Raw genomic sequence first — 22,513 nt, 5'->3', positions numbered from 1 at the left:
AGGGTGGACATCTGGAAGCCTGCTGTTTAGCTTGTCTGCTGGGGTGGGTTGCGTCTTCATTATATGGGTTATACGCGCCGAAAATGAACAGCGTGCCGGGATGGCGGTTGCTCTCTGCGGATATATTCTGAAATAACAATTTCTGTTGTTATTTACGGAGCACCCTGCCCTCCCCAGCAGGGCTCTGTGCGTTTAACACAAACCCCATCGCACGCAGAGCGGGAGCAGCTCGCCCTCTGAAGCTGGAGGGATGCGCTGGGGTTTTACGGCGCTGTTTGCACACAACCACTGCTGCCTGCTGCTTTGAGGTTTTGGGGTTTCTTTTTTGCACATGGCTGGTGTTACGCAGAGGGCGGATGCTCGGGCTCTCCCTCGCAGGGTGCTCCCCACTCTTTGGGCAGAGCCCGATAGAAAGGCAAACGCATGGGAGAGGAGGAGAGAAACCAAACTTGGGGCTTCCGAACCCTTCCCGTGCGCGCACCCTGGTTCTCCTCAGGCTGAGCCCATTGTTATGGCACAGGGCTGCTTCTGCCACCTCCAGCATCTGCCACGGGCGGTGCCATCCGTCTGGGGACAGCTTCACCTGCCCCATCCCCCTGCGGGCACAAGGACGTGGCTCGGAGTGCAAAGCCGTGGGTGGAGAGGGGATAGATGTGTGGGGTTTTCTTCGTTTGATGATGAAATATGAGTTGAAAAAATGCCTTTGCCCTTTGGAAAACACCATATTGGAGAAGGAATCCCAAATATGTTGGGAAGAGAAACAGCCAGAGAGTGGTTTGTTTTGCTTTTGTTTTCCCCCCAAAAGCGATTTCTTTACCAGCCTCTTGGCGTGTGCTCCATTTCTCCTCCCCTGTCTCCAGCGCTTTGCTTTGCTCGTGTTTCCATGCCCTTCCTGGGCAACCTGCCTTGGCAGCTTCAATTTTGGCCACAGCTGTAAGGTGCCACAGTGCGGCCGTGCACAGCTGGAGCCTCGCAGGGCTCCCGCCAAATACCTACTGCTGCCCGACCGGCAGCACGCCTGACCCCGGGGCGGGGGAAACGTCACCTTGAGCAACCCGGCATCGAGATGTTTGGGGTAGGTGCCTTGGTCAGGAGGGCAGTGTAGTTCCCACCCTGCCCCATCTCTGGCAAAGCTGAAGTGGTTTGGGGGGAAAGTAAAGAGGGGACCTCCAGGCACAGATGCGTCCCCCTAACGCAGATACAAGAGCTTGGTGGCGCTTTGGGTCATGCTGGGGACGATAAAAGCGAGGGGATTTTTAATTAAAAAAAAAATGAAGAAATCAGTGCTGCAGGTGCCAGGGCAGTGGGGACCCGGGCAGAGCATTAATAAAGGGTGGTTGAAGGACACATGCCAGTCACTGCCGGACACGATGCCCCAGGGAATTAAAAGTGCGACTAAGGAGTGAGCCCAATGCAGCCGTGTGGCAGCATCCGCTGAAAGCGCTGACTCGGTGAAACGTGCCTGTGTTGTGTTAAAGACGTGCAAAATTCAGGGAGAGAAGGGAAGGGCCGAGATTCCGTTATTTGTATGTTGCGTGGGATGTTCTTGTTTTACATGTTAGCTACGCACATGCTGACCCGGCCCCTGGGCCTCCGCGCAGTACCGATGGCCGGCAGCTCCTGTTGCACTACCTTATTTTATTGTCTATTTTTGGCAAAATGGCTCTTTCTTTTTTGGGGAGACCTGACAGGGGAGCAGAGCTGAGTCCCAGCAGGTACCAACAGCCTTTTAACGTTTTGGGTGCCTTCGTGTCCTACTGGGGTTGACACGTGATGTCCTTACACTCTCTCTGCGTGAGCTCGGGGAGCTGCTGCTGCGAGCGATTTGTGAGCGCCGGGCAGTGCGTGGACGCACAGGGGAACCGGCTCCTTCGCTGGGTGCCTGCGTGCCGCAGAGCCTGCGTCTGGGTCTGTCTTAGCAGCAGTATTTGGCTCGAGAGGAGGAGGCCTGGAGAAGTGGTACATCTCACCCATGGGGCCCCTGGATGCCAAACCTCTGGAAGAGATGGATACAAAATCCTGCTTTTCCCCCCAGGATGGGAGGAAGAGTGTGTTTCCCCTGAAAAGAAGGGCCAGAAAACCGTATGGGTGCTGTGGGGGGGACTTGCATGATTTTTACACAGACTAAGAGCGGTTAAGCATTTTATGGCCCCAATTCTTGCTCCGGTTTAATGTCACTTTTCAGAATTGCTGGCAGCACAATGCATTGGAACTTCCCTGTGCTGGGAGGTTTCAGGGGACGCCATGGCAGGGACAGGGCATGTTGCATCTCCCCGCTGCCCTTCTGGGCTGCCTTTGCTGCAAGGCAGAGGGGTCCAGGTTTGGGGGAGGCAGTCCTGAGCACAGGGTTGGTCCTGACGGCTTCGGAGGGGGATGCTCCTGCAAACAGGAGCCTCTGGGAGTTTGCGTTCCCCTTGGCCTCAGCCCTGAAGAAAGCCTAAAGCCTCAGTCAATAATAAGCTTATAAGACATTAAATCTTGGTAATGAGAAAAACAGAAGACGGCATCTGCTCAACATGGTGGTACTGTGTATGGTCTGGTAAACAGCCACTGACATGAGTTGCCTGTTATTGCAGGGGTTACAGCGGAAAAGCCCAATTTCCCTGCAGGATGGGCAGGTTTTGCTGCCCCCAGCCTTTTCGGAGCGGCTGCTGGAATCCTGTTGAGGATAAGCATGGGGAGAGGTGACCTGTTGCCCGCGAGGGCTAGGAGCTTGCCCACAGGAACGGCAGCCCCCGCTGCGAAACCAGTGGCAAGCTGGCATCGTCCTGCGGTCGTGGAACCCCAGAAAGGCAATGAGATGGGACTGCCACAGTGGTCATCTTCACCTGCTCCTCCCCTTATGCCCCCTCCAAGGTCTCATTGCAATGGCCATGCTCAGAGATGTACGTGCTTTGTAGGGTGCTCTGCAGCAAATGGGGGTTGGGGTGAAAATGGGAACACATTTTCTTCTCTGTCATGCTTTTGGAGATGCCGAAATGAGATGAGCTGATGGGCAACAGGCACCTGGAGATAAATGGGTTGTGCAGGGGACAGCAGAAAGAGGAAGGTGCTGGGTCCTCATCTGACGTCCACTGGGACGAAGCTGGTGCCCACGGGGTGGGAGCTGGCAGTAGTCCCGCTCGAACGGCGTGAAGCCGGGTCTGCAAAATGGGGAGGAGGAGGAGGGGAGAGTTCAGGGGAAGAAATCTGCATATGGTGTGTAATGCTTTTATGAATTGGGTCTTTAATAATTTACATTACCAGTTTAATACTTTGAATACAAATTATCTTGCCCATATGCTGTGCTGACAAACATAAAAATGGAGTAATCAAAGCTGTAATAGCACTACAGCAAAAAGACATAAAATGCCACTAGAAGGCTTAGGATAAATTATTGCATGCACACACCAGCTCTATGGCTCCCTGGTGCCAAAGGATGCATTGCAATTTCTTCCTCAGACTTTGCATTTGGGCTTGAGGACTGGTGCAGTACCAGGAGCACCGCTCGGAATTCTGCAAGACGGGCAGCGTTTAACAAAGAGGAGGAAAGAAAAAAGGTTCAGACCTGTTTGATGAACACCGCAATTTAAATTCTGCTGTGGCGTTACAGGGGCTGCAAAGAAATTATAGCCCTCTTATTTGTAGGGAGCCCCCTTCTTCCTCCAGCGGGGCTATTTGCATGTATTATAAACCGCAGTGTTGGCTTGCCATCTTCAGGCAGCTGCCACGCACTGCACAGCATCCCTGTGCATCCCTGTCCATCCCTGCGCTGGTTGGAGGTGGCAGGTCCAGCCTGGGTGCCGCAAGGGATGCCCAAGGGAGGATGCTCACTGCAGCCGGGCACCAGGGGACCCAGGCCATGGGCAGCATCAGTCCAGGGAAAACACGAGTTTCTCCTCATCCCTCTTCATACCTGCGCTTGCCCCGCTCTAATGCCCGAGCTCTGAGGGGCTGGCGGAGGTGGGAGAGGACGAAACAGCCCCAGGCCCTTGGTGCTCCCTCCTGGCCACCCTCAGGCTGCAGTTCAGGGGCGAGGGAAGGGTACGGCTGGGCCCGGGAGCTCATGGACGCTGCAGGTGCCTTAGTGGTTTGCTTTTAGCAGCCTGGCATCTTTTGGTGCACGTGTGCTGGTATACCAGGCATCCCGACGGGCAGGGGGCTGCGCAGTGTAGCGAGCAGGGTTGCAGAGCCAGAGATGCACGTTGTGCTCACAGAGAAAAGCTGCTGTTGGTAGATGTCAGCAGACCATGTATTTTGGCTTGTGGCAAAGTCCCTGCTTTTAAATACCGGCCTATTCATTGGTGCCATATCGCAAAGTTGTCCCCCCTACAGGCAATCTTTCACAGAAAGAGCCGTTTAAGGCTCACATTTGCATACGCTGAATTTCTTAGCTATCAAGGTTACTCCATGCTGTAATCCATTCTGTGCTTCTAATATGATCAGTGAAAAATGAGGCTTCTTCCCAAATAAATCATCAGCAATAGGGGGAATGGTGCTTTTCTGGAAGGCGTGAGGCTCTGGCGACAGCAATGTCTTTCCCAAAAGGCAGAGGAATTGGGGCAGGCTCATTCTGCGCCGCCTGAACTCGCTGCCGGTTGCCTCGAGACCCAGACGCCTCGCACATGAATGAGTTTTTCCTGCCTTTGCTGTTCCCAGCATCTGCTGCTGCCTCCCTCCCTGGGATGTGGTGCCAGGGGCTTGGGTGTAGTGCATCCCAAGGGCTGGGGTCTCACAGCTTTGGCTCATCCATTCGTGCGTGTGTCGGTGCACACACACATCTCTCTAACGGGCTGGGGGGAGCTGAGCGGGTGACAGTGGTTGGACCCTGTGTCCCCGTGAGGTGGGCACCCAGGGCTGCAGACAGAGAAGAGCACCCTCCTCCTACCTGTCCCTGTGCTCCACCTGGCTCCGCTCCTTGTGTGCCCCGAACCCAGCTCTGTGCCCCCCTGAAACCTGGTTTTGCCTGTGAACAGGGGGTTTTGGAGGAGCCCCTGGTGCTGCAGCCGCTCTCCATCCCCCGGTCCTGGGGAGCAGCCACATGGCAGAGCAACCCTGTTGTTGCAGCCGGGCAAGTCACGGCTCCAAGACCCTCGGTTCAAAGAAGTATCCGGAGCTGCTTCTGCCAGGGCTGATGGGGGCTGCCTGGGTGGGCGACAGGACCTGCGTGAGCTGGGATGGGGAGGCACAGGTGGGCATCCAGCCCCCAGTAGAAGAACTTTTCCCGTTGCCAGATCTTCTGGAGAATAAGGCCCTCACTGATCCTTTTGCTCTGCAAATAAATTGCATGGATCAAGTCCACAATGAGAAATATCCCCATCCTCATCCAGAGAGGGATTTTCAGCATAAAAGGCTTTATATGACTCATAAACTATAACATTTATTTCTGCACGCGAGGTAAATATTTCCCCCTCTGAATGTCTAAGCAATGCAATTTTGTTTGAAGCCTCCATTTGTTTAAGTCTGGAGGTGACAATAATTCACCTGTTTTCCCTTCCCGTGATTCCCCAAGCAATGGCGTAAGCCAAAATAGAGCGAACTCAGCTCCGGCTGTTTGTCACTTGTCAGCTCCCTCCCTCAACTACGCTCAGATGAGCTTTGTCCTGGAGTTTACGTTTGGGCACCTTCTGATCTCTAGCCGTTGGTAAATGGCCCTGTGTTTTCCCTTTTAGAGGAAGAAATACGGCACACCTGTATGCAGCCACTGCCAGGGCAGGCAGGGAAGAGAGACATAACTTAATTTAACTCCAGATAAATCATGATTTCGTGGCGATCTGCCTGCTGCAGGCAGTTGAGAGTCCCATCTCCTTGGCACTGTAACAATACTTGTCACTCAATGTCCCAAAGAGACCCGCTGGCGGCCAGAGATCATAGATGACTGAGAAGATGCCTGAAGTGGTAAACACCATCAATCTGGAGAGAACAAACGCGCCCGGAGCCGCTGTTGGGTGAGGATGTTTGAAGGCAGCGCTTGCCTCTGCAGAGCACGGGATGTGCCCGTGGCTCGCGTGGATCCCCGACCTCAGACCTCCCCTGAGCCTGTCGCCACCTGAAGCTCCAGCAAAGCCAGGGAGGCAAAGTGCTGCCTCTCCTCTTCCCCAGGAGGGCTCGCATCCCTGGCTTTTGGAGGCCCGTAGCCCCCCATGCAGCCCCCAGCCCCTCTCAGGAGGGGGGACCCAGGTAGGGGTTAGCTGCGGTGGGGCAGAGGTGCGGGGGGGTGTCCTCAACGTACCGGCTGCTTTTGGTCTTCGAGGGAGACGGAAGAAGGATGCTCCTATCTTGGTGGTAGGTGCGGAACCGGGGTGCTTTCTGCTGGAGATTTCACCACCGTGAAGCTGTTCGTCTCCTGCCAGGGTAGACGGAGAGCCCTGGACATGGCCTTTATTGCTGCTTGAAGATGTCTTGTGTGAGAGCGATGGGTGGATGCATGCTCACAGCATGGCCGTGCCGCTGTCTGGCAGCGTGGCCGTGCGCAGCTGGCAGGGGTGCAGGCAGCATTCAGTGGGTGCCCCCTCATCACCCTCCAATGAGCTGGGCTCCTACCAGAGAGGGGGGCAGTTCTGAGAGAACTGTTTGAATTTTAGCTCTAGATCCCCATCTTGCAGGCAGAGCCCCTCACGGTGGGCTGGAAGCCCCTGTCCCATGCTGGCACATCGGGTTGTGGAGAAACCTCCCGCCGCAGCGTGAGTGGCGTGTTCGCAGCGCTGGAGGCTCACTTTGCTTTCCATCCTTTTTTGGTACCCCTGTGCCTTTGCCGGCTTGGGCAGGGTCACCTCTGATTTACAGCTGGTGCCACATGAAATCTGAAACAGACGCCGCTCCTCCTGCCCCCTGCTCACCCACTCCCACCCTGGACCCTCCCACCCCATCCCGCTTCCAATGCTGCTCCTTGGGTCCCTGCCCATCCTCAGGCACGTGTCTGTGTCCAAGCCTAAAATCCACACTAATGTGCACAGGCAGGTTTTTTTTCCTCTTTTTTTGATTTTTTTTTTAAAAGGAAACTGAATCCAAGGCTGCCGTGTAGTGACGATGATGTTATTGTTAGTAGTTATTTCTGATGCCATAGCTCTAAGAGGCGGAGAACAGAGTCCCACTGGGTTGAACCCAGCACATGCTATAACAAAAAGACAGTCTGGGTGCCAAACAACTTGCAGTCGTCTTCTCAATGTAAGGAATGTAAAATTAAGATTACTATAGCAACATCTTGCTCATATTGCATACAGATAGGATTTGTTGGTCTTTATATATATGTGTGTGTATATATATGTAACATGCATATACAAACCCTAAATATCTCTGGCAGCTTTTTCCACTGTTGAATTTATATTTAGTTTCAAACTCTGTATCTCCTGTCTATATTGCTCCCTAGGATCGGCATCCAGCTTTCCTTCAGCAAGCCTTGCCTTCTCCTCTGGCCTCTTCTGTGCGTGCTGCCTGCCAGGCTTGGGTCCCCTCTGCCCCGGGAGAGTGCTCAGCCCCCGGCCGGGAGCAGGGACAAACCCTGATGAGGGGGTTCATTCCATCTATTGGGGAGTTTGTTTTAAATGTATGCAGCCCAGTTAAACTTCATAACTGACTTAACATCTCCAAATCTGCTTTCTTCAGTCAGATTGTAGGAGAGTGGGGTGAACCTGAGACATGCAAATCCCTCTCTTTCTCTTCCCATCTCTCTTCTCTCAAGTTATTAGTTCAAATTTAAGTGAAATCTCGTGTGAGTTAGGAACCACAGCTCTCGTGTCTCCTCCACGACTGAATAAAACCTGGGTCCAGAAATGTCTGCAGGAAGGACAGAGCGCTCCCGGGAGAAGGGAGCCGAGGGAAAGGCAGCAGGAGGACGGATGCACCTACAGCTCAGCGTCGCTTAAATTCTCCAGGAAAGCAGCAGAAATTCAAGCACAACTCTCACCTTGTTGCAGAGGTAAGTGGAGTTACTGATAAAGAGGAATTTTAACGTCGCTAGATCTGAGGAGCTGCCTTTGCTTACCAGCCTGCAATGGGGTAGGAGGGAAAACCAGGCACCAAACTGTGATAAAGAGATCTGCAGGGGATTGCTCTCCGCCAAAGACAGACGCGTCGGAGGGATACCCGTTTCTTGTGAGGAGCGGGAGGAACTTGCGGCTCGTTTGTAACAGCTTTGAGGCTGTGGAGTCGAACGTGCACAGTTGGAGGGCTGGTGGATTCGCTGTTTTGAGACCAGACTGTAATGGAGATCTGAGAACCAAAACTGAAAACGTCTGCTGGCAGGTCTGGATGGAGGAGCTGGAAAGCAGCCTGAAGTTGCCAGCTGCAGTTTTCTGGTGCCTCTGACTTAGCAGTGTTAAATACAAGGAAATAAATCATAGGCAGCTCTGCCTGCGAGGCCTAGAAGGAAAGCAAGGGGGCTGGGGTGAGGCGGGTGAGCAAACGCCACTTCCCAGTGGGTCTGTGGGGAAGCAGAAGTGGAAAGGCAAAGAAGGGATCTGCACGGCACAGAAGGGACAGCTTTCGAAGCCCACCCAGGCAAACGCAATGGCTTTTCTTCAGATAGACCTGCTCTATGAGAAGGGATCAATACCCTGCTGCAGAGCCTGCAAAAATGCTGATGGGTGTGAGCGCGCAGAGCTGATGCCGAGCAGGAGATTTCTGGATGGAGCTATTGAAGAGATGGGCAGGGTGGGAGTGAGTGTGAGTGACGCTTCACGCGTGTGTTGGGTGTTGGCGTGGACCTTACGGTGATGGGCTGAAGGTCTGGGGACGGCCGAAGATCAGACCAGGGAATGGGGAGTGGGTTGAAGACCAGTGGAAGTTCATGAGCAGCAATGTATTAGAGGGCAGAGCAAGGTGAGCGTTGTGAGATGGGCACTCAGCTTGTTCGCTGCGAGCAAGAGGCAGGAAAGCTGTCCCTTGCCTGAAACAGCCCCAAACCAGGGCAGAAGAAACACCGTGACGTCCTTCCCCAAAGGATGGAGTAAAGGCAGGCTCCGGGGGTCAGGCTGGGCAGTGGGGGCTGTGAACCTGGCCCGGGAGGAGCCAGCAAGGTCTGTAGGGCTGAAGAAACCATCTCGGAGACTGTTGGTTAAAATGCACACACGCTTTCTCATCCTTTTCTCTGGAATGGGAACCCATCAGGACTATGGTGCTCAGATGAAGTTTAACCCCCCCTGGACTTGCCCAGGTAAGGGCTGTAGCAGCCGGCAGTGCGAGCACCAGTAAAGGTTTGGGGAGAAACCTCAGCCCAGAGACACCTGTTCGCTCACCCCTTATGAATCCCGCAGGGCTTTGCAGGTGTGCCGGAGTGTCCAGTGAAATCGGGGCTTCTGGTAGGAGTACAGTGAGAGGGGGGAATTGTTTCCCTTTCCCCCAAGGGCTGCTGAGTTTCCCAGCTGCGGGATGCTCGCTGCTGACAGGAACCAAAGCGATAGCCTGAGGAAAGGGAATCTCTTCATTGGGGGAAAAAACTGTGGCTTCAGAGCCAACTTGCTGCAGCCCTTCTGTTAACCCCTGCCACACCACTGCTGGGGATGGCTGCACTTCTGCAGGGGCCACATGTCCCCCCCGGGCTCCACAGGACTGCAGGGCCAGCCATCATCACCATCACCTCTACACTTTTTATTTCTCTTGACCTCTGTGTTTCCAACAGCCGTTTTTAAGCAAGCGTGCTACCAAGGCTGTAATCGGTTCCCGTGTACTCTTATTTATGCTTTCACCCAGCAATTTGCGCAGGGCTGTCGAGCTCTCTGCTCATAATTGACAGGAGAAAGCAATCTGCTTCACGAGAGGAAACATCTCCACCGGCTGCTGGATCCGAGCAGGCTATTTCCCATAATGAGGATGAAGCAAAACAGGATCTCGCTAACAGCCGCGGATGTAGCTGAGCCCCCATTACTGCAGGCGCAGAGGTGCTGCTTGGGACGTAATTAAGAGCTCGATATTTGGAGTACGGCGTGTCGCGCTGTCCTTCCTGCGCCGCTGCCTTGTGACAAGGTGGTTCGTGCCAAGCGCTCCCGAAGCTTGCTCAAGCCACAGCTCCCACAGTCGGGCTGCAGGGGGGCTGCCTGGGGAAGGGAGGTCTCCGTGTTTTCTTTAAGACTGTTATTTCTCCGCTTGCAGAGGACGACCATGGCAATTTCAGCCTCAGTGTTGGAAAGCAGCTGCCAATGGCAGTGGAGTGATTTTTCACAAGAGAGTGGCATCACCTGTGAGTGTCCCCACAGTGACGCTGTGGCTGGGTGGGTAACACAGCTGCCAGCGAGCTGGGCTGGCCAGAGCCCGGTCAGGTTTGTCCCACGCCATGCCGGGCTTGTGCCGTCCACAGCTGGAAAAGCAGCTTGGACGTAGCGGGTGCGGGCAAAATGCTTGCAGGTGGGTGTGCATCCAGGTGAACCGCAATGCGAATTGGGGACGGGGAGGGGGGGCGATGTGGAGGAGGGAGTCCCCAGAGCATCTCGGTAGTTTCCATCTCACACTGTTCCCCCTACGGCAAGGCCAGGCGACATAGGAGTTTCTTACTCAGGTACTAAAGCTTTTAAATTCTTTTGAATATGTTAGCCCTGAAATACATCAATTGAATCTTCATGGCTTAATGGGATAAACAGTCGTAGCCTTCCCTGAGGTTTTTTTTTTTTTTTCCAGTTCACCACAACAAACCCACGAGCCCGATCATTTCCATGTATTACCCTCAGCGTGACCATCGCTTGGGCAGGGTCCTGTGCTACCACTTGGCTGTCATCTGAGCAGCCCTGGCAGCCCGCACAGCAACCAGGCTGCCTTCGCTGGGAGCAGGCTCTCTGATTTGGGATGATTTGAGTGGGATTCAATAAGATCATTGAAAAAAATCCACTTTTTGTCCTAGCACCTCGAGACCTGCAGCAAGACTGGCTCCAGCCGGGCACAGCATGGGATGCTACCTGATGTGGCTGGTGGCGAGAGCTACCCTGATGCCCCAGCACAACGTGTGTCCCCAGGGTCACAGAGCTGGGTTGAAGCCACTGAAGATGCCGCAAGGAAAAGCTTGAGCTTCTCTGCACTTGTCGGAAGGGCTGGAGTTATTTGCTAGCAGAGGCTGTAAAAATCCCATGCATAATTCAGCCACTGCCATACAAATCATCTCGCTAGTAAAAGCCTTTTCAGAAAGCACAATTTGATCGCAACAAACTTTGACCTAAATGTGCCGCAGCTGACAGCCCCGTATGGCGGGTTTTAAACTTTTGCCGTCACTTCCTTCTGAGAGGCGAAGTGAATCTAGGTCACCCCCCTGGTTCGTTTGTAACGAGGCTAATTCTGATTTCATTCATGTTGCATCCTCAAATTTGAGATGGGGGGGGGGGGAGGGAAATGGGAGATTTGAAACAGCAATTCAGCCTCAAAGTCATTCTTCTTAAATCCCATCTTGGAGCAAAGGAAGTGGTTTGATGTCGCGTCCCAAGGCAACATTGATGGTGTCATTTAATATTCAGGGTACGAAAGGAATACAAAGTTTTCCTTCTTTCCCTTTTTTATTTAGATTGCAGGGTTAAGCGGTTGAGCTGAATGAACAGGCCTGTGTCCGCGGCTTTTTGAGCGATTAACAAAAAAGCCTATTCTGGGCGAGCGGGCTGTGCGCTCTGCGTGAGGCTGCTGCTTTGGGGACAAAGAGGGGAAGTGGCTGAACACGAGGTTATTAGTTTGTCTGGAGTTCCGATGCAAGCACGATGGCATAAATAGAGCCGCTTGTTTGTTGATCTCTTCTGCGATGGCAGCTCAGGGCAAGCTGCTGTATTCATCTATTTATTGCCGAAGCAACTAGTGCTTTTCCCCCCCCGCAAGACTGGGCTTCTCTTACGCCACGCAGGGTACAGCTGTGTTGCCTCCGCAGTAAATAGCGGCGCAGTCCAAATAGACAGAAAAAATGTTAGGGAGAGAGGAACTGCTGCTGTATGTGTTCGGCTAGAGGGTGGCGGGCAGAAAATGGTGATTTCCCCCTTTGGTAATGGTTTGGAAATCACTCTGCCTCCTGGCCATGCGTAGAATTGAGACAAGGAGGGGGGGAAAAAAGATGTTGGTCGTTAATTTGAAGATAACAGCCATTATGCGTGGACGGACTAAATGGTTTATTTTAGCTGTGTTTGTCAGCTCAAGGAGTCTAAGGCTGTGCCAAGGAATGAACCTTCATCGTCTGGGGTCTAGACCAGAATCTCAAACAAGGAAAACAGACTGTGCTGGAAAGGCATGTGCTGAAGGTCTCCAGCGGCTGAACACCGCATCCTGGTGCTGTTAAACCACCGCAGGCTGCTGGAATCCATACGGGAGGCAGGAGAGACCTCTAAACCCTCATCTGGTCTGCTCAGGGGTGGAGGAAACCTCCTCTACCCATCTCCGGGAGCAGCCCTGCAGGGCTCCTCCGTGTCCTGTCCGGGGCTAAATGGCGTGGGAGCAGCCCACGTGGCAAAGGATTTATTACCCCCGTTTTTGCATCTACTTATGTGTCTCTCCCAAAGGCAGTTGCTTGGGTCGGAAGGCCCACTTGTCGAGGAATTACAACTTTTATTGCCTGTTGTTCTCGCTGGAAATAAATACGAGTACTCAGCCCCGCCGGTGTGGTGGGAGGGGAGGGATTGGGCTTCATTCAGCATCTTTGCGCTGTGTGTGTGGATCCGGGGAACAGAGCAGGTGCCCGGTGGGACACAGGCAAAGGAGACAACTGAGCACGTCTGCTTGGGGATCTCCACGTTAGGAATGACGTCGTGCTACAAACTTGCCTTTGCCGCTCACTGGGAGTTATTTGCGGTGGGGAAACAAGTAACCCACCCCCTGGTGTCTGCTTTTGCAGGGCGGGAGTTACAGTTCAAAGAAAACTCGCCTGCGAGCCGTGTGCGACTGAGACACTCGCTGTAGAAGTTCAGGGGAAGGTTTCCTGGTGCCCCAGTTTTCTATGTTTCTAGTCTTTGAAGCTAGACGCCAAAACACCTTTGAATGAGCTCGGGTTGGGATTCTGAATTTCCCAGCCTGGTATTCCTTATCCAGCACTAACCTACCTGTTCCTCGGGGTGCTCAGGGGGCCGCTAGTCATTTTGGTACACGTGAAGATTTCCCCAGGTCCAGCTCAAGGGAAGGGGTACATCACTGTCAGCTCAGTCAAAATGACAAGGCAAATTGGCCTTAAATACGCCGAATTCAGTGTAGTAGTATTTGTGGGGAACAGCCATTATCTTCGTGTATTTGACAAAAGTTAATTGTCTCTCTGACAAAATTGGTGTAGTAGTCAGCCTGTCCCTGTATAGGGGGAAAAAAAAATCCTTCATTTATAAGCGATTCATTAAGTAGCATTAAAGCTGTCTCTGAAGACAAAATAATCTTTTTAAAGAGGACTCAAGGTACCGAGAAGGAAGATTAATGCCTCAGCTACTTTTCAATTATGCAAGCTTTCATTTATTATAGTATACCTGGATTAACTCTTACTAAGCGGCGTGCTTCGGTAGGTGGGGTGGGGAAGGGGGGGACGTTTGGTGCCGCTGGATGTGTCCCGCGCTCAGCAAGGGACGGGCCATTCTCCGCATGTGGCTGCTGCGATGGGAGCCAGGCACTGCCCCTCTCAGCCTCGCCGTTAGCAAACCTATTACATTTTTGCAAAAGGAGTGTTTGAAAAGCATTGATGACGCTAGAATATTTTGGGCTGATTGCATTCTGCTTGGTCTTCCTGTTTGTCTGTGTGTATGTACCCTCCCCGGTGCGGTTTGGGTGCCGAAGGGCTCTGGTTCCCGACCCTATTTCAGTTGCATTCTCCCGTGATCACGTTCATGGTCCTTGCACAATCAAATGAGCCTAAATTCTTCTAACACACTGGGGATATTTTTATTTCAGTATGATTTACATCAGAGGTTCCGGTAAAGCGTAATTAAAAAGGTCTTATTGATAACTCTACCTTCATTTTTTTTTCCTTGCCACCGCTTCCTAGAGTGCGAGCCACTTCTTAATTGAAGCAGTGAAGAGTCCATTTAGCAGGAAGGTGGGAGGAAACAGCCTGAAAACCATTCATCTAAATCACTCCACTGATGAAAACAGTTGCTCGCTACATCTATCATAATTTCTTCTAAGAGTCTTATGAGAGATTAGTTGTTATAACCGTGCAGACCTTCCCATCCAGGGCAGCTGCACCGGGCTGTGGAAAGGAGACTGCTTTTTGCAGGTATAAATTATGCACCAGAAGAAGTGCAAAAAGATTAAAAGCCATTTCTTGCATTTTTCCAGTTGCAGCAGTTTCACAAAATGCAACCCCCTCTACCTCACTCTGCCGTTTTAACTTAAAACTAGCAAGTTGTAAGTATAAGCGAGGCCAAAATCTTCATTGGGCGGCTTTGGGGCTCCCATCAGTGCTCTTGTCCTAGACGGCACCATCACAACCACCCCTGCCCTGCAGCTGGCGAAGGTCGGGGGGGTCAGCAGAATGTGCATTAATGCTGTTCCCATTATTGACAGGCTGAGAGAGTTGGGGTTTTTCAGCCTGGAGAAGAGAAGGTTCCGGGGAGACCTTATACCGGCCTTCCAGTACCTGAAGGGGGTCTACAAGAAAGCTGGGGAGGGGCTGTTTGCGAGGGCATGTAGCGATAGGGTGAGGGGCAATGGTTTTAAACTAGAGCAGGGTAGGTTTAGATTAGACATTAGGAAGAAGTTCTCTACAGTGAGGGTGGTGAGACACCAGAACAGGTTGCCCAGAGAGGTGGGGGAGGCCCTATTCTTGGAGACATTCAAGGCCAGGCTTGATGAGGCTCTGAGCAACCTGGTCTAGTTAAAGACGTCCCTGCTTACTGCAGGGGGGTTGGACTAGATGACCTTTAAAAGTCCCTTCCAACCCAACACAACTGGCAAAACCAGTTCCCTGTGGGATATCCCAGCTCGGCAGCCTCCCTGGTGGAAGTGGCTGGAAGAGAGCACAGGCAGGTTTGGTGCTAGCAGAAGATAATTGTTCTGGGTGGGGGTTTGCTGGGGTTCTTGAAAGCCTCCAGAGTGGGGGGAGAAGGGATAGCATTGCGCGCACCTTTAGGCAAAGTTCTCAGGCAGCTTTTTCCTTGACTTCAAACACCATCTTCATTAGTTTCAAACCACTTTTCTACTAGCAAGTCCAAGACACCTGCGTGTAAACTTCAGGTCCTCTGAACTCTCATCCCAGTTCTCCACGTCTGAAATACGTCTGAGAACCTCTTAAAAATGGTGCAAACAGCTGCCAGAGCAGAGCGGCACGAAGGTGAAAGGTGCTGAGAGGATGCGTCCAAGCGAGCTGCTCCTGTGCCGCAGGTACGTCCTGAACATAGACCAGCCGAAAGTCTGTCAACAAGATTGTTTGGTTAACACAGAGAAAATATTTACAAAACTGTGCAGAATTCAGTGCAGTGTCAACTGAGAAGCCTAGAGAAATCAAACTTCGTACCAAAATGCTCTTTTTGACAATTTGAAAATGCATTATTTTGGTCATTATCTTAAAAAAACCCCACATTTTCTTTCAAAACTGAGTGCTCTACGGTTATGGGGAAAGGGTAAAAACCTGCTAAAACAGCTTGACTCAGCCAAGGTCCGAGTGCAGATGCGGCGCTGGCTTTGACCCTGTGCCACCGGGCTGGGAGGGACCCTGTTTGCTGCTCGTTTCGGCTGTGCCCCACTGCTGCTTGTGCGCTGCTGGCGGGGAGCAAGCCACCAAAGTGTTTGCTTGTAGCTTTGCTATCGACTCACTCGACTGGGCAGTTGTAGAACCCCCAGGCCGGGTTGTGATGCAGCCGTTATGTTTGCTCGGGCACTTTGACCTGCACACAGAGAAGTGGCTTTGGCCCGAAGCCGTGGGAGACGGGCAGCCTCGGCGCGTCTCTGCCCCTACCCAGGCCATAGCACAGCATCACATCTGGGCTCCACAGCCCATAAAAAAAATATTTTCCAGGTTTATTTTCTAAATAAAGCTGAGAATTCACGTGGTTGCTGTATTGCAGCCACAGTCTGACCACAGGAGCTTGGTCTCTGCTTGTTCGTGCTGGTGTGGAGTGAAACCCAAAAGGTGCCTGGAAGCCTCAGCCCCGAGGCTGGGCTGAGGGAGGGGGAAATCCCTGCGGAACGCCGCTCTCCTGTGGCTGAGAATCATGCAAGTGTGCTGCTAAAGTTGAAATTATTGCTGGGGCTCCTGCATTGCACACGCTAGAATAAGTAAAAAGCATTTAAATGAAAGCAAATAGTTTTGCTCTGACATAACTGGTTGAAAAAGTTCTTGTGAGGATGGGTTTGGCTCAAAGGTGGCTGGCTGTGACAGGTGGCACACTGGCTGCAGAGCCACGGGGCAGTGTTTGCGGTGGGAAACAAAGGCAAAGAAAACGCTTGCGACACGGAAAATACGTGAAACCTCACCTTGTGATTCCTCCCCTCTTGGTACCCCTGTCCGGGGGCAGGAGCCATGTGAGTCTCCCCAGCAGCTGTGCAGGCTGGAGGGGCCGTGGGGCAGCGAAGGTGATCACCGCCAGCTGTCTCCTGGGGGCTTCTTTAAAGCACCACTTTGTGCCGGCGGAGGCTGTACAAGCTGGAGCCGCTGCCCATCACCTCTTCCTTGGACAAAAACCGAAATCCTTCACCTTGACTTGGTTTCCCCCTCAGTGTGGTGCTGCTGGCTGCAACCAGCTGTGAGGGAGAGGAAGGAGGTAAAAGCTCTGTAGAGCAGGCAGGGATGTGTGTGATTATAGAATGGTTTAGGTTGGAAGGGACCTTAAAGATCATCTAGTTCTACCACTTCTGCCCTGGGCAGGGACACCTCCCACTGGACCAGGTTGCTCAAAGCCCCATCCAGCCTGGCCCTGAGCACTTCCAGGGATGGGGCAGCCACAACTTCTCTGGGCAACCTGAGCCAGTGTCTCATCACCCCTATAGCGAAAATTTTCTTCTCAATATCTAATCTAAATCTACCCTCTCTCAGTTTGAAACCATTACCCCTCGTCCTATCCCTACACTCCCTGATAAAGAGTCCCTCCCCATCTCTCCTATAGGCCCCCTTTAAGTACTGGAAGCGGTTATAAGATCTGCCCGGAGCTTTTTCTTCTCCAGGCTGAACACCCCCAACTCTCTCAGCCTGTCCTCGCAGCAGAGGGGCTTCCAGCCCTCTGAGCATCTTCAGGGCCTCCTCTGGACCCGCTCCAACAGGTTCATGGCTTTCCTGTGCTGAGGGCTCCAGAGCTGGACACGGTACTGCAGGTGGGGTCTCACGGGAGCGGAGCAGAGGGGCAGAATCCCCTCCCTCGCCCTGCTGGCCACGCTGCTTTTGACGCAGCCCAGGTTGGCTTTCTGGGCTCTGAGCGCACGTTGCCGGCTCACGCTGGTGCAGGGGCCGTGCTGCCACTGGCTGCTCGCCGCGGGGCTGAGCCCCTTGCCCACCCCCGGCACCGGCTGCCGGGCTGGCCCCGGCGCTACCCCGGGCCGGTGGCCACGCCTCTCCCCGCCGCTCCCCACCGCCGCCGCGCGGTGGCGCCATCGCACCGGAGAGCGCTGCGGGTGCCCCGCGCCGCGCACCGGGCAGCCCCCCCCCCCCCCCGCCCCCGCCCCCCCCACAACCCCCGCCCCGCCCCGGGCAGGGCGGTGGCACCGGCGGGGAGGGGGCGGCCCGCGCCCCCCGGGACGGGTGCCGAGCCGCGCTCCTCCCCGCGGCGCGGTGGCGGCCCGGGGGGCTGCCGTCGGGGCGGGAGGAGGAGGAGGAGGAAGGGCCCCGGTGGCGGCGGGCAGAGACGCGCATGGAGCGGCCGGGGAGCAACGGGAGCTGCCCGGGCTGCCGGCTGGAGGGGCGTCCGTCGGCGCGGGCCGGCACCGCCCTGGCGGCCGTGCTCATCTTCACCATCGTGGTGGACGTGCTGGGCAACGCGCTGGTCATCCTCTCGGTGATGAGGAACAAGAAGCTCCGCAACGCCGGTGAGGGCGCGGGGCGGGCGCGGGGGGCGGCGCGGCCGCGCTGCCAACTTGGCGGCGGGCGGAGCGGAGCGGAGCGGCCCCCGCACCTGCGGTACGGCAGCGCTGCCCGCCCGGTGGGAGCCCGCGGGGGTCGGCGGGGGCAGGACCGCAGCCCCTCTCCCTAACACCGGGGCGGGAAGGGGCAGCTCTGCCCCCGGTGAAGGGGTGGCGAGTTGCCGATGAGCCAGAGCAGCACCCGCTCGTCTCTACTCGCCGGCCACCCGAGTCGCCGCCGGGGTTACTCGCTGTCTGTCCCGTACCGCGCCTTCTGTCCGCCAACTTCTCGGAACTTCTCTGTGCCGGAGGCAGCTGCGGATGGAGGAGCCCGGGGTCCCGTCGCGGCGCAGGTAGAGCCCGCGTTCCTTCAGCCTGCTGGGAGAGAGCCAGGAGAGCAGGCGCCGCTCAGGAAAACTCCAGGTGCGGGGTCAGGTGCAGAGGAAGGCTGCTCGTATCTTGAAGACGAGCCCGTTACAACGCTGGACGCTTGCTTTTGTGTGCTTGCATGTGTTTTAGCATTTTCAACATACGGCGGCTGTGCTTTAGATGGCCAACTGAAAGCAGAGTGAAGATTTTCCATGTATTTTCCATGGGTAATTTGAAAGTCTGCTTTGGAGCCTTATGTATTGACCTCCCTAATGAATTAATCTAGGAAGATTGTTAAGTTGATACTGATATTAACCACTTTTAAAAAGGCTGTATTTTTGAGGTGTAATTTTTCTTTTTTTTTACTTTTAGAGTCTTGTTATTTTAGCAAAGAAATAACACTGGATATAAATCTTAGCAAAGAAATAGCACTGGATATAAATTGCTCTGTAAGGAGTTTCGGCTAGTCAGTGTAGTGCTGCTTAAAATGTACCGCAGAGCGTTTGGCGAAGGACTACACTGCTGTCCACTTTTACAGCGAAAGACATAAAACGAGCTTCGGTTTTACAGCTTGTAAAATGGTTTTGATGAAATATCTCCAGTGTTTACGGTGTGTAAGACAAAGTTGTAAGCATTTTGGAGGTGCTGATGTCTCTCTGTCTCTCTCGGTCTTCTGTAAGTACGGAGTAACTCCACAGAGTTCAGTAAAAGTAGCTGATGCGTAAGGCTGACGGGACGATTCCCTTCCAGTACTTTTAACATTTGGTTGTGTTGTTAAATACATCACACAAATGGCTATTGGCTTGGGCAGGCATTGGACGCAGTGACTTCGACCACTGAGTTGCTCTCTAACTGGCACACAGAATGCGGCTCATAGTAGCCACAGTGCACAAACAGGCTGTACTGGGTTTATGAGAACTTCAATATAGTTAGGAAAGGTATTTTCCACTCTCTTCAGCTTTGCTTTAAAATGTGAGTGCTGTGAGCTTGTGATCAGTGGTTCTGGAAAAGAAAAATAGAGACACCCTTCCCTTCTCCTCAAGATAACTAGTGGTTTATGTTATCTGGCTGGTTGGGCAGCAAGCAGATTTGAACCTATTTAGCTACTTTTATCACCTTTCAAATTGTTAATCACGTGAATGCATTTCATGTCTTAAGGCTGCCTCTGCTGTGAGTTGAGTTAAAGTTCCTGCGAAAGTGAAAAAGGACAGCTTTCTCTTGAAGTGACCGTGGAGATATTTTCAAAATCTTAATCCTTGTCAGTAGCTTGCTGTTTGCTCCAACACAAAAAAAAAAAAACCCAACACATGTGAAATCTTTGTTAACCTCCCTGATTTGAGGGGAGGTGGCTCTCGTTGCACACAGAACTCAGGTGTGATTAGTGGGGAGTTCAGCGGTATGTGCTTTGAAGTGGTGGTAGGTGTCAAGAGACCCATCCTGCTTTGTTGACCTGAGCATCGTTCCTCTTTCCATCAGCAGCCTAAACTGGGAATGCCTTTGCCAAGTCACTAGAGGGGTTCAGCAGCAGGAAAGCAAGGTGGTCAGACAGATGGTGGTGGACTGAAGTTAAGTAAGGTAAAACCTCTAACCAGCATCTAACTGTTGTCATCTTGTCTTGCTGAAAACATTGTGTGTGTTTAGGATGGTCAGACAATACCCTGCATCTGTCCATGTTGGGAAGCAAGTGGGCTCTTTGCCTCCCTGGGTGCAGAATGAGAAACCAGGGGGCTCAGCTCAGCTCGTGCTCCTCCTGACACGCGAGCAGCACCTGGAGCACAGCAGCCAGGTGGAAATCCTTTGGACAAAGAGTTTCTCTGCTCGTGTTCAAACCTACCTTAAGCCAGTGCAATAAATGAAAAGAACATGCGTTATAGATGTGTCAGCTCTTGCCAAATCCTGGAAGCGCCAAGCCCTCTTCCTGGAGCAAGCTCACAGGGAAGATAGCGTGAGCCCAACTACAAGGTCATCCAGCTGGAGCTAAAACTGTACCCGCTGGATTCAGGTGGGGATGTGACACTGGCACGGCTTCAGTAGCTGTGGTGGGTGATCGCTCTTGTGGGGATGGAGTTTGTGGTCCGTCACCCTGGGCCTCTCTGCAGTACTTGGCACGCCTCAGCACCGCTGCGCAGCCTGTAGCTGCAGTGGGCAGAGAGAATGAGTGTGGCTGTCAAGACCCTCGTGTCTCACAAGGGGTACTCTCACCGGTGTGATCAACTGCCTGGAGAACATCAGCAGTTGCCCCGAGCTGAGTGAGCGGAAGGAGGTGAGTGATGCCTGTGGGCAGAGGAAACCCGGATTCACTGAAAGCCTCAGGCTTCCTCCGCGGTGGACACTTCACGTCCACAGTTGGTTGTTCAGTCAGTCGTACTGGAGAACCGCTGGCCTTAAGCTTTCCTACAGTAATGTCCAGCTACCCGGACACTCGGAGCTGCCTGTACAGTCTGAGAGCTTCAAACAAAGCTCTGGGCTTTGGTCCCTATGTCCAGAGTGCAGGACACTTAAATTGCAGGACACTAAATTTAAATGGTTGAGGGTAAAGGGCATAGAGAATAACTCTCTGCTCCTCTGGCAGGAGAGACGTCTGTATGACTTTGTGGGAGGCAGGTGAGAAGGGGTGAACTTTTTTGGCAGCTGAAAGCCTTCACAAATCTGGCCACCCTGCTGTCCCAGCACTGGTGGAGTTTAAAAGCAAAAGGCCTGACCTCTAAAACTTTCCAAGAGAAATCACTCCACTACTCTTTCCCTCTGGGAGGAGTAATGAATGGCGGGTGGGTGTTGGTCTGTGCCGTGTTGTTACTGGAAGGTGCTCAGAGCGCTGAGCACAGTTTAAGGCCCATGTAGGAGATAGTATGAATGAGCTGGTGCTGGTGCAGAAGCATGACCAACCGAAGGCTGCTGACATGGCTGAGTTCATCGTTTTACATTTGTGGGTCCTGCTGGCTTTACGAGTGTGAAAACCTACGCTGAAACCAGCTGATATTTGGCAATGAGTTTAGCCTGCTCTTTGGGCAGAGGGTCTTCAAAGACCCGTCTCTAGCTCTCCTCAACTTGCTGCAAACTTAGGCACGTGGTCGAAACGTGCATTCCCTGAAAACCCACGTCTCCCACCAGCGCTGCCTTGGAGCTTCCCGTGCAGAGAGCGATTTCTGCCGCCTCGAGGGTCCCTTGCCCTCCTGGAAACGTCGTCTCTCTGGGGAGCCGAAACCACCGTGGGGGCAGGCGGTGCAGGTATAGCTCTAATGAGGTCACCGGGCTCAACCGGCTTTTAATCCTCTGGATGTACACTATACGCTGATGTTTGCATAGCGCGGGGGATTTTGTTCTTAGACTGTCACAGCAGCCAAAGTCAAGCATCACACACAAGTCTGCCTGTATTATGTCAACACGGTTACCTTTGTCAGCCAAATGCGTACTCTCGGAAGAAATACCAGATCAGTTTGACAAGCCCTCCGACCAGAAAGCTGTGTTGACGAGCACTAATGGTGTTTCTGTCCCCTAATACTCCGCCTCTGCCGGGTACCGCAGGGAGGGCAACCAGCCTGCGCTTCCTGGGTCAGGCCGTTTGCCCTCGGAAAATATTGGCACAAGGCAAAGTTTTTGTTTGCTTGAGTGGGGTTTTTTATTTATTGTTCCAAGACCTCTGGAACTTCCTGGCTGGCCTGGGACATGTTTCTATTCGTTGTTATATTTAAAAGTCAACGTTAGGGATTTGGTGGGCTCCTTCATCTGCTCTGACCTGCAGGTTTTCTAGTTACAGATGTGAGGAATGGTTAGCGGACGGTGGAGGTATTGTCCCAAGCTCGCTGCTGCAATTCAGAGAATCTTGTTATAGCAGAGATATAAGTCATCCTTATCTGCAAACAGAAAAAGAAATGCTTGTACTTTCTACATCTTCTGTATCAGGATAATTTCACCATATTTTTTAGCATCAAGCCTATTGTGTTGAGTGTTGCCTGTTTCCTGACATACCTATTGCCATTAGTTTCATGTTACCTTTTAGCTTTCTTTATAAAATGTCATGATTTCCAGCTACTAATTTTATAGTGTGTTTTCTATTTGTTATGTATTTTATTTGTTTCCTACTTTGGCTCTTGTCTTAAAAAAATTCTTATTTTAAACAAAATAAACTTTTTTGAGTATAGTATTGCTTTTTTTTTGGGGGGGGAGGGGGGGGGAAATGTGGGCTCTACTAAGGCATCTTTAAACATCTCCCAGGGAGCAGTGTCCCATGTGCTTATATTTAGGTGTT

General features: G+C 52.8%; 1 protein-coding gene across 2 annotated transcripts in view; it reads left to right on the top strand.

Annotated features, from left to right (window-relative positions):
- Window positions 1–17,676: 17,676 nt before the first annotated feature.
- Window positions 17,677–22,513, top strand: part of GPR50 (G protein-coupled receptor 50) — a 42,904-nt gene continuing 38,067 nt past the window's right edge. The window contains exons 1-2 of one of the 2 annotated variants that reach the window (XM_074601215.1): window positions 17,677–17,862; window positions 18,211–18,318. In XM_074601215.1, coding sequence (XP_074457316.1) covers window positions 17,688–17,862; window positions 18,211–18,318 — 283 coding nt within the window. In that variant the 5' untranslated portion in view covers window positions 17,677–17,687. Of the gene's footprint in view, window positions 17,863–18,188; window positions 18,319–22,513 lie in introns of those variants that run through there. The other variant, XR_012589082.1, reaches the window with a different exon arrangement.

Source organism: Larus michahellis, chromosome 9, assembly GCF_964199755.1.
Source record: "Larus michahellis chromosome 9, bLarMic1.1, whole genome shotgun sequence".
Classification (NCBI taxonomy): Eukaryota; Metazoa; Chordata; class Aves; order Charadriiformes; family Laridae; genus Larus; species Larus michahellis.
The sequence above is the reverse complement of the archived record's forward strand: the minus strand, read 5'-3'. Positions and strand labels throughout refer to the sequence as shown.